The 16,738-nt window shown below is 35.5% G+C and overlaps 2 protein-coding genes across 4 annotated transcripts; both read right to left on the bottom strand.

The window, feature by feature from the left end:
* Positions 1,008–8,874, bottom strand: LOC105166459 (uncharacterized protein At2g24330). Of its 2 annotated transcripts, none has more exons than XM_011085822.2 (7): positions 8,602–8,874; positions 7,062–7,181; positions 5,984–6,241; positions 3,728–3,872; positions 2,140–2,249; positions 1,553–1,976; positions 1,008–1,464 (listed from the first exon to the last, which is right to left on the bottom strand). In XM_011085822.2, the coding sequence occupies exons 3-7, from the start codon at positions 6,236–6,238 to the stop codon at positions 1,217–1,219; spliced, it is 1,182 nt and encodes a 393-aa protein (XP_011084124.1). In that variant the 5' UTR covers positions 6,239–6,241; positions 7,062–7,181; positions 8,602–8,874; the 3' UTR covers positions 1,008–1,216. The 2 variants fall into 2 exon arrangements, with proteins under 2 accessions (XP_011084124.1, XP_020551110.1); XM_020695451.1 differs by having other exon boundaries at positions 7,062–7,177.
* LOC105166458 (putative cytochrome c oxidase subunit 6b-like) lies at positions 11,648–15,764 on the bottom strand. Of its 2 annotated transcripts, none has more exons than XM_011085820.2 (4): positions 15,497–15,764; positions 13,374–13,468; positions 12,468–12,536; positions 11,648–11,827 (listed from the first exon to the last, which is right to left on the bottom strand). In XM_011085820.2, the coding sequence occupies exons 1-4, from the start codon at positions 15,638–15,640 to the stop codon at positions 11,776–11,778; spliced, it is 360 nt and encodes a 119-aa protein (XP_011084122.1). In that variant the 5' UTR covers positions 15,641–15,764; the 3' UTR covers positions 11,648–11,775. The 2 variants fall into 2 exon arrangements, with proteins under 2 accessions (XP_011084122.1, XP_011084123.1); XM_011085821.2 differs by having other exon boundaries at positions 12,468–12,546; positions 15,497–15,761.

Here is a 16,738-nt window from a genome sequence, read left to right as displayed (position 1 = left end):
AAAAAAAAAATTCATATATGGGACTAAATATGCGAATTGGCCTGAATGTAGGACTAAAATTGAAAACAGGTCCACTTATGGAAGCAAAAATGTAATTTACCCTTTCTACGAAAAACTTTGTGCAACTAATTATGTTTTATATCTCACAATATCATTTTTCTCATTTTCTTTTCTAAGAAATAGTCACTCAACGAGCGTAACACCTTCAGGTGTTTAAACTATAGGTCCAAATACTTTCCAGTTTGCAAGTGAGGCCATCTCTTCTTGAGTTTCTTCTTTCAACATTGGTCAATCATTCTCTGTCTACCTCCAGGGTTTGTGGTTCAATTTCATTATAATTGATTGTAATTTCGAAAGCAGTTTTTCATGCAAATGCATTATCAATAAGATTAATCCCTGTCCAATAATCTCCCTAAATTGTAAGGAATATATGACATCTCATTATTTTTCAATATCCAATTCTCTTCGAGAAGACCATGTTTCTTTCAGGAGGATTAATATTATGAGTAAATTTGAACAATAGTTTTTGTTGCATGTTATGTGGGTGTCGGCTCTTCAAGAGCTTTATCTTATTGCACACCCATCCCCCACTCATGCACACAAAAAAATTCGAAACCAAAACTTTCAACAGGATGACAAAAGCTCAAAACCACTTAGTTGCAGCTTAAGGAGGAAGGGAGCACAACAGTGAGTTACTACAAAATGGGCCGTGCTTGGGAAAGGGAGCACATCAGCGCGTTAAACTGTTACGCAGGAGGGCGATTTACCAAGTTTATGGGCTAAAAATAGATTTAACTGCAGGAAGGTGGGGGGAAAGATATAACTGGTGCGCGTGTGTGTGTGTGTGGTGTTGGGGAAAGAAAGAGGAATACACAAGGAAAGAGAAAACTTCATAAAAAAGTGACGATTTTTTTATATTCCAATTATTTCATGAATTAAGTTATTCTTGTACCATCACTCTGTCTCATCTTTTAACTACTTATCCAAACAATTCAGAAGCACTCCTGTTTTTATCTTTAATCACTTCCATCAAAAATCATTTAAACTCATCAGTTTCAAAAAACACAGACCCCTGCAAACACTCTCATGATATTGCGTCAAAGTTATGCTTACAACACTTTTTTGTCGTATAAAATAACAGGACCCTCTCACTGTTTTTAAAGTCATTTCCAGTCGGCAACTGATTTTATCAATCGACACCACAAGACAGTAAACTTCAACTTTCAGAAACCCCCTCAGCAGTAGCAGCAGTAGCAGCGGCGGCAGCAGCTACAGGACTATTGCTGGCAGATCCTACTGATCCACCCACACTTGGTACAGCATCTCCATCCTCCACAGTTGACGAGGTCATAGTTGGCGAATTGGAACCAGAAACATGCTCCCCAGATTGCTTCGGTCTGTTCAAAGCATGGCAATGTGGGCAATAGTAAGTCACATATGGAAAATCTTCTCTCCTTGCAAGGCCTGCAAACATAAACGAAAAACAATATTCATCACTGGATCCAACATCTATTTTAATCAAAATGCTACTTGTGCTGCAGACTCTACTTACCATTATGCATATGGCAGTTTCCACATATAAGCGCATATGATTGCGTTGGATCCTCTCCCACAAGTAATGCAGCCAGTCTAGCGATCCATCCTCCATCTTGTGTACCCAAACCCCCTTGGGGGTAATGTTCCACAACCAACTGATGTTGCTGGGGCATTTCCGCAGCCTCAGATTGGACATGGTCGAGCATACCTTCTTCAGGATGATGAGTGGGTGCAGACTGGGTACCGCTAGTTTTTGAAACGGAAGCCTTCCTATTTCGTAGTGCACCAGTCCTTGCAACTTCCACATCATTGCTCTTCCCAGTAGGGGCACTGCTCTTAGACTCCTCTCCAACAAATACCTTTAGACCAGAATCTGCACCCAACTTGGAAGCCAGCACAGTTGCAGCAGCGGCCTTGGCTGCTGGATCGGGGTCATACCTCTGCACTAAAGGCTTCATATAAGGTTCTAAAACATGTGTAATAAGATAGGAATAGATCACGTAAACCGATCTTCACAGACAACCCATAGATAATGTTTTTCTATACAAACAAAGTTTAGATACAACAACATAAGTAGAAAGCATAGTATATTTCAATCATTACCTGTATTAGTTGTTGAGTAAGGTAGTAATTTGTTTTCTCTTTCAGTTCATCTATTTTTGCTTGTCTTTCAGCTCGAAGCTTCTCCAGAGTTTTGTGGTCTTTCCTGTCAACTGTAAAATCATACGTGTTGAGATGTAAAAGAGTAAATAGAGGTACATGCGCGCAATATTGCTTTCAAAATATTCCCAAGAACAATTCATGCTCATCCAAAATACAGAAAAGAAGCAATTGAACAGAAGGTGTTAAATTCTGTGCACGTAATCATGCCTGATTCAGTTTTAGGTGATTCCAGGAAAGGTCAGATTTAGTCAAGTTGGGGCATAACAATTTCAACACTACATGGACCAAAAAAGAACAAGCATCACATGTAGAAAAGAAAACAAAAACACTAAGAAGCTACCTACTAAGATGCACTTGGCAAGAAAAAGAAATCACAAAGAAGTAAAGAAAGAAGCTCTATCCTCAATCTCCTTTGACCTCAATAACGCGACAAATATTTTGTTCCGGTGCCATAAGCCAATACATGGATCAGAAACACAATCCATGTAATCCACAAATATGAGATAAGGTATTGAATTTAATTTTATAAGCCTCCACAGCATTACAATTATAACATATACAAGGAAAACAAATGAACCTACGTAGCTACAATGACATGCAGGAAGCTCACGATCAAGAACTGGACCTCAATTTTCTGTTCACAAATGAGAATTGCCATAATCCAAGCGACTTTTCTCTTAGTTTGCACAAAGAGAATTTAATACAACATGACAGTTACTTCTTTGATGCGGTATGTGTTTCAGCTTTGGCAAAGAGCAAATACATATGGGGTTATCCCTAGGAGGTTAAATATATACTATATCGCCTGCGAAGCTACAAGTCCAGTACAACAAGAGCTGTTATCTCCAAACCTCAAACTCAAGACCTCTACATCGAAAGTAACTTACACCACTAACATATATGTAAGGGATAATTACACTGCCCTCTTACACGTAGATCCCGTGTGGTTTGGAAAATTACATTGACGTTTGGTTTCTGCCAAAAAAATTGAATGAAAATTCATATTTACTCCAGTAGACTTACTATGGACTTATTGTAGGTCAAACAAATAATTTTCTAACCAAAATACCCTCATACATCGCACACGCTAATGCATGTAAAGAGGTATATTTCCACCATTATAAAGTAGTTTGGTCAAAAAAAAAAAATATTTGGACAATGAATCAGTAGAGCATTAATCAAGGGTAAATATAAATTTTCATTTAATTTTTTGGCTAATATCAGCAAAATGTTTTACTAATGGAGGGGTGTATTTGTTATAGGGAAACATATAGTCACGAGTACTAGACGTAATTTCTTAAACCAAACAAGGTGTACGTGTTGGATATTAGACCATAACACATGCATTACCACATAACAATAAGAATGTTAAAACTGTGGATAGAATGTATTTACAGATATCCTTCAGAATCAGCATCCTCCTTCATAAAAGGAGAAAAGCTTTAAAAAGTTACAAGATTTGCTATTAGTCTCCAAAACATAAAAGAGTAGAAAGAAATGAAGGAGAACAAGGAGCAGTATTGCTTACACATCCTTGTGAAGCTTGCAAGTGTGAAGTACAGAATAGAAGACAATGCTGGCAGCAGAAACATTGGTAAGATGCGCAATGCCCTCATTTTCCAGTTCAATTCTAAAGATCTCGTAGTCATGATAGCATAACCTACAGCAATTGCCTGAAATTTCCGAAAACCCCCAATCTAAGACAACTCTTAGGAAAGCCAATATGAGTGAATGAGAGAGCGCAGAGAAAATAATAGCAAAGTCACTGCTGTTCCAATTACCCAATGAGGATTAGGTACTTATATAAAGGGAGAAGAAATAATCACATCAATATAAAGTATCAATTAACATGTCTCTTTCTTACCAATGTATCCAGTCATGCATGCCTTTTAACCACGAAACAAAGAAATACATCATAATTAGTCTATTTTTTCCTTTTAATTGTTCTGTTTGATCAAGAAGAATACACATCTTCATACCCAAAATCTGATGCACATGCAATAAAACAAGTGATCTAAAAGCAGAATCACATCATGATGATGTCTTTCAAATCAGAAAATAAAAGAACATGGAAATTTAATACTACCTAAATCCCAACTAATTGCCCCTTCTAATTAACTTTCTATTCAATGACAATCAAACTGCTGTTAACGTCAAGAATAGAGGCCATTTTAAGGATGAAAAAGGTATTGCTTGCTTTCCTTTTGCAATATTGTGTTTATGTTCCATGTACAGCACCAGAGTTAGTGCAGTCTATGCAAAGAAGCATACAAATAGTACGTTATGCTAACTGGCAAGATGTCTTTCATGAGACTAAAGAAATTATCTTAGGCATCTTCATAATCTTTCACCAAAAATATTAGTTGGAAGTGGATCATATCATTACTTAATTTAAGCAAGATAAGACTTCCAAGAAACAAAAGTCATTTTTAGAAGACTGAAGAGGGTACATGTGGTCTTCATGCCAAACTCTCATTCATCAAATAAGAACTGGAAAAAGTACAATCATCTCATCCCTTAATGTCCAAAGTTAAAGAAGGTTTTTATCTGTGGTTCAAGCTTCAAACTGAACCCTCTGAGGGACTGGTGCATAAGGTATTAAAATAAACTTCAGGGCATGCAAATTACAAGCCCAAGCTTGCTCAGAGGGATAGGGGCAGCAAAACCTACTGAGATTAAAGACGTATTGAAATTGTGATGGAAAGATATTGGTGTCCACTTTGATTTTAAAGGTTACAATTTGACACATAAATTAAAATCTCTCTAAAATTAACTCTAAATGGAGGCACATCGAACTATTATAGTGGAAGACTGTAGACCCTAGAAGGTTAAGAACAAAATGAGAGTTTAGGAGGCTGCAGCAGCCAAGACCATATCAAGAAGCCACACTTGGGAGTACCAGTAACTAGAAGAACACCCCAGAAATATAAAACCCCTATTTTTGCCTTCAAGCATGTGGCAATTTTGGGTAGTTTCAGATACAAATTCTGATAATGCCCACAAATATGAAAGAGCAAATAAAGGGTGAGGATAAAAGCTCTAAACAGAATATTTCATTTTCTATATTTAGTTAACCCATGGTTAATGATTTTATTGCTCTCTGAAGGTAGTTTTGTGGACCGAATCTTCCCCTAGTGGTGATTGTTCCCACTACTGATCTGCAATAAGAGACCAGACAGGTGACAATCCAAGTACTATGAAACTAAAATTCCAATCATATGATATGTGTTTAATTTATATCCAGATTTACAAGAAAGATATAATCTCCCATACTCTGGTACTCCTAATTCCTTGAATCAGCATAACCAATCCTCTTATGGCACTCCCTTGGTATTACGTGCAGAAGCCTGAGTTTTTGTACACCTTTGGCGCAAGCACAGTTTTTCAGTTATGGATCATTGTCATTGCCGGCTCCCTCACGTATATTAAGTAATGACAAAAACTAGGTCAAGTGCACTATTGTCTGTTTAAACAAATGGACATTTACATTTGGTCTAAAAAACATAATTTTGTACAGGTGGCTGACAGCGATGCTTAAAAAGCATGACTACAACAGTCAAACTTCAACAAAGAAAAGGAAACAGCTAACACGAGATTTGCTGAAAGCTACCAACTACAATTGAGGTAACACATCAGGAAAAGTAAGATTGAGGCAAATAAATTTTCTCCAACAACATAGCAAGGATCATATTCCAAGATAGTTTTCCAACATACTGATGGTCGGACTTCACACCCGAAGCAACTCACATCTTTATCTCATAAGAATAAATTAAAGGCATTTTACCTCAAGAAGTACTGAAAAGATAATCAGCTGCCGATTTATTCTCCGCCAACTATGGGAACGTCTTGATATTCTGGAAAGAACAAGAGCCTCTTCCTTGGATATGTGTTGCAGTCTCTTTTCAAAATCATCTCCACGCACACCAAATATTGCACCCCACAATCTTGATAGCACTCCTTTCTTCTTCTTTGTCTTCTTAATCTCAGTATCTGTAGATGTAGCAGTCTCTTTCACATCATTCTTAGTTTCTTCAGCCATTTCCTACGAAATATTCACCAGTTAGCACATTCTCTACATTTCAACTCCACTTATGACGTGCTTATTACATGTCAAGATAGCAATGTGAATTGCTTCAAGTTCTGTCAACATGATTCTTTAGAAGCTTTTCAACACTTTCACATGCCTCTGGACATGAAACAAGCAAACATATCAGTTTTTGACTCTCTAAAGCTAAACCAGTTCGTTAAGAGGTCAAATAACAGAAGGCAAGTTAACCATCCAACAACCGAGCTACAATAACACTTCTTTAATTATAAGAATAGTTCCTGTCAATAATAGTAAAATATAAACAAAACCTTTTTGTTTAGCTTCAGGACAGAAAGATATGTTTTCTAGTAGGTTTCTGCTCGTAAAATGAGAAGGCGATGATTTATGCATATCTTAATCTCAAAAGTAATGATCAAATGACACTATAACAAGTGAATTTTAACATTTTAGGTGAAGGTATCTTGAATAGCAATTTGTTATGTTAACATTAACAAAATTCTTCTGGACATTTTGTTTCAAAAGCCTGCCCATAGTGTATGATTTGACATTTATTCATACTTTCTCACATAACATTGCACAATAAAATATATAGCACAAAATTGGGAAAAAAGACGTAACTAATTAGGTGAATAATTCATTGAGTATAAAAATGTAATAGAGCAATTCAAGACCTAAGAACATACATTCCTATGTCACCTCCATCCTATAGATATCTGCAAAATATCACATCCAAATTATATGTAATTTAGCAGATGCATTATCTAATCAGAATTACTTGGAGCAAGAGAGACAGAGAATAGAAAGAACTTAGTACCTTTTCAGAAATATCTGTTATTTCTCAGTTCATGCCTCTCTTCTCACAATTCTGGTAACCATGCACAAAGCACCAACTAGAAACAGAGATTTTAGCAGCTCATAACTCAACGGTGACTTCCTGACAAGAAATATGGAATAACTATCAAGCTAAAATACTGAAACAATGTTTAAAATATTTTGGAACACATAAAACATCTCAAATATAGCTAAAAGAGTATTTCACGTATAATAACAGAAACACAGAAACAAGCTTGTACTGGAAGGTGATCATAGCACACAAATTAAACATGTTGTTTCAAGAATTCACTCAATTGCTATAGGGAAGAACGCAGAAATGGAACAAACATTTGGTAATCACAGAATATCAGAAAAAAATTCCACCTCCCTCGAATAAGATGATTTTTTCAGTTAAGAGAAAATGAGAAAAAGAAAAGTTAACTAGAGCCTTGCACGAATATCAGGAAAAAATTCTTCCAGAAGCTGAATCAAGGAGAACTTTTGGCTAGCCTTCTTTTATGGCTATCCAAAACAGTGTTCTAAAATAAGTTATTCAACTCGAATTTAGCAGGAAGTTGTTATACCAGTAGCGTACAATAGATCAAAACATCAATTGTTAACGACTTCAGTATAAGGTTTTCTAGACCAAGTAAGAACAAAAGATCAAGCAGCGGTGATCTATTAATTCTCGATTGTGGGTCCTAATCTTAGCACACTAGACAAAAAAAGTCACAAATTACTGAATGGATATTTACAGAACACTACTCAAATGGCTTCTGAAAATTGGAGATCAGATAGAATACAGAAAACAGAGCAAAATCCACAATTCCAGCAGGAGATCTTTGAAAGTTTGAATGTAGTGATTAGTTCAAAAAATTTTAAACTAAACCTATTTAAATTTAACCAAAAATATTATCCTGCGAACAAGAGCACCAACTTAAGTTGCTGAAATAAAATGTAATAGGAGGAAACAAATGAACGAGCCAACTCTTGCAACACAGTCAAAAACAATTGTCTATAATTAAAATATCAGCTAACTTACGGACATTACTAACAGAAATACTTGCCATGTGGTACTCAGCAAACACCAACAAAGTGAGAAACAACAAAAATTGATAGGAAACAGTTGCTGAAGATCCTTGGGAAAGAAATCATCGCTAAAAGATGCAATTAGAAAAACCAACAAATGTAAAAAGGAAAACCCCAATTCCCAAACCTACAAGCACAAAATGCAAACCTATTGAAACAAATACCAAAAGCATCCAACAGACAATCGAATTCATCCGCCATTCCTACAAATCAGACAGCCCTAGACATCTCCCAGATAGACACATACAAACACGCATAAACCCAGATCACTACACATATAAATTGAATACATTCTGAAAACATTACCAAGTTCCCACAGACCGAAACAAGCCAAAATTACATCATCATATACTCCAACCGATCCAAAGAACACAAACACAAATCTGCGATCGGCCACCGATACACGAAAAAGGGCAAACCCTAAATATGGCAAACCGTTGCAAACTCTTTACCTTCACAGTATTCGCGACCTGTAAAGGGGAACGGATTAATAACAGGTCCGCGTCGGTGAGGTGGTACAGAAACCGAACTGAGATGTGGGTTTTGAATTGCGCAGCTGTGCTTCGAGATCCTTGCAATGAAATTGATGAGGGGAATGTGGGATGAGAAAATCAAAGCAGCGCCTTTTCCAAATAATGAAGAAAACCCGGAACCTTTTTCAGGAACAGCACAAGCACGTGCGACGCACGTTTTCCCATCTCATTGCTTTTACATGAAAGAAATTAGTTGGAAGTTGACAAATGCATAAATGAATTTCAAGTGTGTAAATTTAGAAACATAGTGAAGATAAGAAAGGAATGGCGTTAAATACATATACCAAAATAAGAAACAAATCCATTCTTTAATTCTTTTTTATACGTATTTTATAAAGAAAAATGATACTAAGGGTAAATTACAACATATTTCTTTTTTTTCATAACTATTTAATTTTTTTTTATTTTAAAAATTATAAATAACTCTCTGGTATTAACATTGATTTAATAAATATCTTATCGTGATAGTATATTGTAGGGGTATTTGTTTAAGGATTGTTAATTTTATGGGGTATTTATATTTTTTAAATAATAAAAAAAATAATTATGATAAATCTTAGATGAGCACGTTATATTTACGACATTCAATAAGGTTATGCCTAATTACACAAACACCTCCTGCCCTTTGTGAAGTTGTAGGGTATTTGTGTAATTAGACCCAACTTAAGGGTTTTGTCGATGTAAAAAATTAAAGTACTAATTGGGAAATATTATTTCAGAATATTAAATTGGATATATTTTGTCCAAATATTATAGAGTAAATTTTAAAGAGTTGTTTGATATAATTACAAATACCTCTTTATTATTTGAAAAATTGTCAATCCCCCTGATTTTAATGATCGTCTAAAATAACCCAATCTATTAATTTCTATTAGGCTTCCTTCCATTTTTTAAAGTTAATTGACCAAAATACCTTTATGAATTATGGGTTATAATTTTACCTATTTTTTCATGAATTAAGTGAATAATTTTTTACAAAATTTCTACCAGTTTTGCTAGTAACTTATATAAAATGGAGAATGAGGCATAATATTAAAAACCTATGTATTCTTTTGTATTGTAGTCAGCAATTTTCTTTCAAAATTCTAACAAGAGGAGTAAAGTTGTAAACGGAAGCTTCTCAAATGTGGCGTAATTAGTACAATTTTAAACTTTTTCTTTTTGGGAAAAAGAATAATTATATATATTTAAAGATAATCTAAATATAATTAAGAGCAATTAGAATACAGAATATATAGAGTGTACATTGCATTTTAGGGAGATTCCCACTTCTAAACGGAAGGGTGAGACACCAATACAAAGATACTGAAAACTTCTACTTTAAATGACTATGAAGAAGAGGATCCATCCAAGGCGGGGAAGCCACTCCTAATCCAAGATCCCTTTGTATGCTATGTCGTGTTTTCAGTTACTTGGCGAATGGCCATCTTTGGCAACTAGCTTCTTCTGGCATGATGGTGATCGATGACTTATTCACTGGCTAGCTTGGACTCACATGTGCAAAAGCAAACTTGATGGTGGTCTTGGCTTCATGATCTTGAGGCTTTTAACCTAGCCTTTCTTGCTAGATAGTTGTGGCATCTATTGTCCCAACCGGATAGTCTGGTTAGTACGGTATTGAAGGGCGAGATATTTCCCTTGCTTTGAACTTCTTGTCGGTGTTCGCCCATTTTTGTACTTGAAGGAGTACCATAACAGCAATACAACTCTTTTATCTATGGCGCATTAGTACAGATCATTCAGTGAGCATTTGGCAGGACCCCTGGATTCCCCGTACTCCCTCGTTTTGGGTGATCACCCCAAAACCTCCTTATTGTCCCATGCTGCAAGCTAGTGATCTTACTCTGGAGTTTACAAGGGAGTGGAATGAAGGAGTGATCTCTTCTCTATTCTGGCCAGAGGATAGGGACCTCATTGTGCAAATTCTGCTCAGTCTAGGGGGGGTGTCGGACTTGTTAATCTGGCATTACTCGTCCAATGGTATCTTCTTGCTACGCAGTGGTTATTATTTAGCGTTGTCCTTGGGCGCTCACGTGGGTTTTAGAGTGGGTCTTTGGGATTTCTAGACTGTGGCGTGTGGTATGGCAGGCATATATATACCAAACAAAGCCAAAGTTTTTATGTCACAATACTTTCTTGACGGCTAGTAATTTGGTTAAAAGATTGCAGCATTGTTGTCCGTTCTGTGCTCTAGTTCATGAAAACCCCATCCATTCCCTCCTTTGTTGTTCGTTCGCTCATCAGTTTTGGGCGCTATCCGGACCTCTCTGGTATTACATTGATTCATACTATGTCCATGGAATAGTAGTTTTCTAGCTTGTTTTCTAAACTCGCCCTTCCTGTCCTCCATTTCGTGGTGATGATCTGTGGACAATTTGGTGGTCTAAGAATCTTAAACTAACGCACAAGGATTTCCTCCTTCCCTTACAGGTTCGCAATTATCTCCTAGCACTTGGATCACAAAGTCCAAAGGTTTTGAACACCAAAGCAGTGCTTAGTCTTCTTGGCTAAGTTGGATTAAAGTTAATTGATGGCGGTGTTCTTGACCGAGAAAGGGAGTTGGGTCTGGTGTCATTGCTCGGACACTGTGGGTTCATGTTTAACTTGCTATCTGTTCGATTGAATAGAGGTGGGACTGCTGATGTGATTGAAGCGTTTGCAACAAGGGAAGCAATTCGTCTTGCTCGATGCTAACATTGGCTTGGCGTCGAGTGGTTCTTGAGGGAGATTGCACCACGCTCTTGCAAGAGCTCTCTTCTGCTCTTCCAAATTCTTTAGTATCCAGCCCTGTGGTTGTGGGTATTTGCTATTTCTGTTCCTCGTTCGATTCTGTTGTTTTCTCTTTGGTGCTGAGAAAAAGTAATTCACATGTACACTTCTTAGTTAAGTGTGCCTCGAACCAACCTGGTCTGGGTAATGTTTTTTTGGTGAGTTATCTAATTGATATGCATGATTCCATTCAAAATAATAATAATAATAATTATCCCTAAATCAAATTTAATGTGAATTTCAAAGTATATGAAGGGAAAAACAAGTAAATAAATAAAAGTAGTAAGCTAGCAGCACGAAACGGAACTTGGATACTGTGCTGTCTCATGCCTTGTCTTGCGGAGTCCTCCTCTTACTCAATTCTCCACTTTTCAATCTGCACCATATTAACCATTATAATCCTAACATGCAAACAATTAAACAATAATTGAAGCAACGGGCAAAATGCTTTTTCAATCCCACAGAACAAAGCAGAATTCGTTTTGATACCACAACTATGATAAGTGTCGTTTTTAATCTCATAATCATGTATTTTTAGTCCAAAAGAAAGTCACGTGCGTTGTGATTTTGAGACTAAAAAAGTGTTATAATTTTAAGATTAAAATAACCTTAAATCACATTTTTGAACTAAAAAAATGTGATTATGAGCTTTATAGGACTAGAAGTGCACCTACCATAGTTGTACTACCAAAAAACATCAGCCCTTATTTTATAGAATTAAAAAAGTAATTTGCCGTATTGTAAACTGTAGGACTAATTTCAAAAACCCCATACGCAGTGATACTAGAAGTGTATTATGTCCAAATTATGAGATGAAAAACACAATTTCCCTAAAGAAAAAACTAAATTTAATTAAGTTCCAAAATACGCTTAAGATGATGGACGGCACCAAAAGTGAATAAACATAATGACGTAGCGGAGTACAAGTTACCGGAACCACAACCCAATAGAAATTGGAAACCACAGAGCTCCGAAAATAAAACCATAGTTCTAAGAGAAGTTCATTGTTAATTTACCCATTCTGGACACATTGATTTGTAGTACTCGGCGACCTTCTTGCATTCTTGTGCCTCTGTTCCCTTTTCCTGGATGCACCTAATCAGCAACACGACCATGAATGTAATCCAAAACATCACACGTCTATGAATTTCATTTCTAGTTTAGCATCTAACTTGTCAAACAAACTACACGATAAAATGAAGATGCGGAATCCATCCATTTATGGACGCCTAAGGAAAATTTCTACACACATAGTTTCATTGGTATTACAGATTTCAGTAGGTTTTGATAGCGACGTCATGCAACTTTTAGGAATAATTACCCTTCTCTCTCCTAAAATTTAGTGTAATTATATGCAGATCCTTCTGTAGTTTGAAAATTACATCTAATATCCCCGAGATTTGTTTTATCTAATAAATATAAATTTTTTAATTTGCCGATATCAGTAAAAAAATTGAATGAGAATCTATATTTATCACCCAATTAACTTATTATTGATCTATTGCAGCTCTAATAAATTTTTAATGATCAAATTGCCTTTACATGCCTTATACATCTTCATACCTAATGCTGTGATGAGATATATGTTCACCCTTACATGGAATTTTTTATCCGTAAAAGATTGTTTAACTTACATAAATCAGTAATAAATTAAATACGAATAAATAAAAATTTTCATTCCATTTTTTTCTTAATATTAGCGAATTCTATGAATTTTTACTAATAGAATGACCTATAAAACAAACATCAGGGACATTAAATGTAACTTTCTAGACCACAAGGAATCTATCTATAATTATATAAAATCTCAGGAAAAGACGTTGTAATTATATGCTTGATTTTTATATGATTTTTAGAATGGAGTTATGCCGAAAGAACACAAACAAGAGCACAACATATTTGGTGCAAAATGTTGTACGCACTTGTGGTAGTCATAGTAGCTGTCGTAACAACGACGCATCTGATTAGACAAATTCTCTTTCTTGAGTTGCAACGATCTGGTTGTTTCAGTCTCCACCTACATTAAGCATATAAGTTATTAACGAGGCGACCTACGTATTTCACCAGTGACCATCACAGGCAAAAAAAAGAAAGCGAATGATAGAAGACAAATCAATTTAACTACAAGACCTTAAACCTCTGATAAGGCATTATAATGCGTTCACAAACATCATAATTGTCTACTTTCCTATTAATTAATCATTGTTGCATAAATCCAAATCGAGTCTCACGGCTGACTCCAGCATGCATGTCTAAGCCATTAACATTAACGTTTGCCCCAGGCAAAGTTTTGTGGTATTGTGGCATTAGACATCTCAATGAGCGCACATTAAATTCTTACGCGAATAAGGTTTGACCGAACTAAACTAATCACAGAGTAAGTGTACAACTTTTGGTATGTGAATGATCAGTTTCTCTGAATTATATAACAACATCAGGACAAGTATAATGCACTTGCCATATAGTTGAGTCAGGTTCGACCGAACTTGATCCGAGCTAAGATGCTAAGATTTCCCAGCACATTAAATTCTTACCAAGGCGTTCTCAACATCCAGACATCAAAGTGACATATTTCTATTCCTTTGTGTTTTCAATTTTATGCGACCAAAAAATTTTAATTTCGTCGGGCATCGATCACATGAAGCTCATGTAACTAGAAATTGGGGATCTGCCATTTTGCCTAACGCTCACATGCTTTTTAAAAGTGAAGACAGGAATCTCTACTCATCAAACTTAAAGAACTATAGCAAAACCTCTATAAATGCTCGACAAATTGATAACTTCTCTAAAGTAATAATATTCTTGGACCAACTTGGTCCTTGGGCTAAGCTAATAATTTCGATAAATTTATAAGATAATAATTTTTCGGAAGACTCCTCATTTAAAGTTATGATCCCTTCAATATTATAAATTAATAATTCCTTCAAATATAATTAGGACAACTTAGTAAAATATGATTCTATTATTATTTATCAGTCTAGTTGTATTTCATCCATAACTTTTTTATTACATCCAGAAGCTCCAATCTTATGAGAAACAACAAAATATTGCGAAGCGTTGTAGCCACTATGAATGCTTCCTTTCATGTAACTAGGGGTGAGCGTTCAGGGGTCGGGTAGTTCGAATCCCGACCCAACCCGATCAGATTCGGATTTTTTTTTTCCTCTAAAAAGTCAAGTATCAAGTAAAATTAAAAAGACAGGTCAGTGTCCGGGTAGAATTACCCTAGCCAAACTACCCAATTGGGTTCCCGAATCTTTAAAAAAAGAAAAAAGAAACCCAAAAGCCTAAGGTTACATATATTGCAGTATTCTCTTTTCAATCTTCAATTCTTCTTCTTCCCTCCCACCTACTAAGTCCCAAGACTCCCAACCCCCACAATAAAACTCTCTTCTTTCTCTCAAACCTTAAATGTCTAAAAAGTAATAAGAAGATGATGGAAGTGAAATACCAAATTCGAAAGTTAGTATTATTTTTCTTTTCTTTTGTTGTTTAGTTATTATATATTCAAATTTCTATTACTTATCATAAACTCAAACACTTTAATTCATTCCATGAGGTTCAAAACGACCCCCTTCACCGAATCCTAAACAAACCCTCGTCCAAAGCTCGATCAAACTAAGTAAACATTGTCTCTAACACCAGGCTAAACCTTAACCCGTAAATGGCAGTGGCTATCTCTGCATTGCACATTTGACAGCTAGTGCCCGAGCCTCTCACTAGGTTGGATCACAAGTCACAAATGTCAAGAATTGCACAGATGAGGGGACAGAGTTCTTGCACCCAACTTACATATAATTTTCAACAATATATATGAAAAACTGCAGTAATCTTCATGCAAAAAACTGCAGTAATCTAGCTACTGAATCAAGAAGGAAAATTAGAAACTCACATGAAGATAGGAAAATGAGCTAAACACAGCTACTATTTGAACTGAAAACATACTACGAATTAAAAGTTTACTACACAACCTAAATTCTTACAATGAACATTCATACACACAACTATATATATATGAAAAATGAGTAGCTAACATTTAAGGTACCTTAGGAGTGGTGGAGGAGGGAGGTGGGGCGCGGGAGACCTGCGGCGATTGCTGAGGAGGACGAGGGGCTTGCTCTCCTCTAGCTACTTTGCTTACATCTCGACCCCTCATCTTGTCATGAGGCTCCACTATTGATCCCGACATGATTTTCACTTGTGCTTTTCCTCGATTACTTCTTTCCTTTGTGACGATTAATACAAGTTTCTGGCTCTGTATAGGTACCTACTTTCTTTGTTGAGGGTGTTTAGAATGTTATAGGAGAGGCAGGCAAGAACTTGAGGAAGAAGAGAGGTGGCTATCGGTGGAGGGTTTCTGTTATTGTCAAGCCATCTGGCCTTGTTTGAAGCTTCAACGTGTCAAGTGGAAAGGTACCTATTGTTCTCTGACTGATAGGATCGATATGTGTTAATTAATTAGTTTTATTTTAAATATGAATATATATATATACATACATATATATGCATATCCCGAAAACTTAGTCTAATTATAAATAGGCAAAAATGCAATTTTCTCATGTTGTAAAGGTATAAATTATTCTGATGTAAAAATTAGCAATTTATTTTCTGTTGATTTTTAAAATGCAGCAATTTATCTTTCTATGTTTTCAAATAAAGCAATTTATCACTTTAAACAGGTGCTAAACTGCTCATTTTAAAAAATATAGAGATAAATCATTATTTCTTTTATAGAGGAGTATTTACAATATTATAAAAAGTAAATTGCATTAAACATATTATAAATATATTTGAAGAATTACAAATCTATCATTAAAAAAATTGTTATGTTTTTACCTGAAACTTCATTCGAGAAAGTTCAAGCTAATTTTACGTATAATACTTTAAAAATACAGCTTTATACTTATAAAATTTTGTCCTAATTTGATCATTTTCGAACTGAACGAGAGAGAAACAAAATAAGTTCCAATTGTTATTATCTATTGGGCATTGTGATTCTTTTGTCTAATTTTATTTAATATTTTTTTCTGTTTTTTGTCAAGAAAGAGTAGGTGTTTAAGTATTTTTACAATTTTCAGGTAATTCGTATTACAAGTGCCCTTGTTGGGAGTTCATCCCCACAGTGAGCTCACAAAAAAATACAATAATTATTACAGTGGAATACAAAACAATATAACAACGATTACAGATTAATAGGAACAGTGAGAAAAAATAGCAATAGTAAATAATTTCGACTAAGGAAGCCGGATCCGATGGGGACCCACAACCACTAAGGCCGGCAACCCAA

This window comes from Sesamum indicum, linkage group LG7, assembly GCF_000512975.1.
Source record: "Sesamum indicum cultivar Zhongzhi No. 13 linkage group LG7, S_indicum_v1.0, whole genome shotgun sequence".
Lineage (NCBI taxonomy): Eukaryota > Viridiplantae > Streptophyta > Magnoliopsida > Lamiales > Pedaliaceae > Sesamum > Sesamum indicum.
Note: the sequence above shows the minus strand (reverse complement) of the source record. Positions and strands in the feature narration are given on the sequence as shown.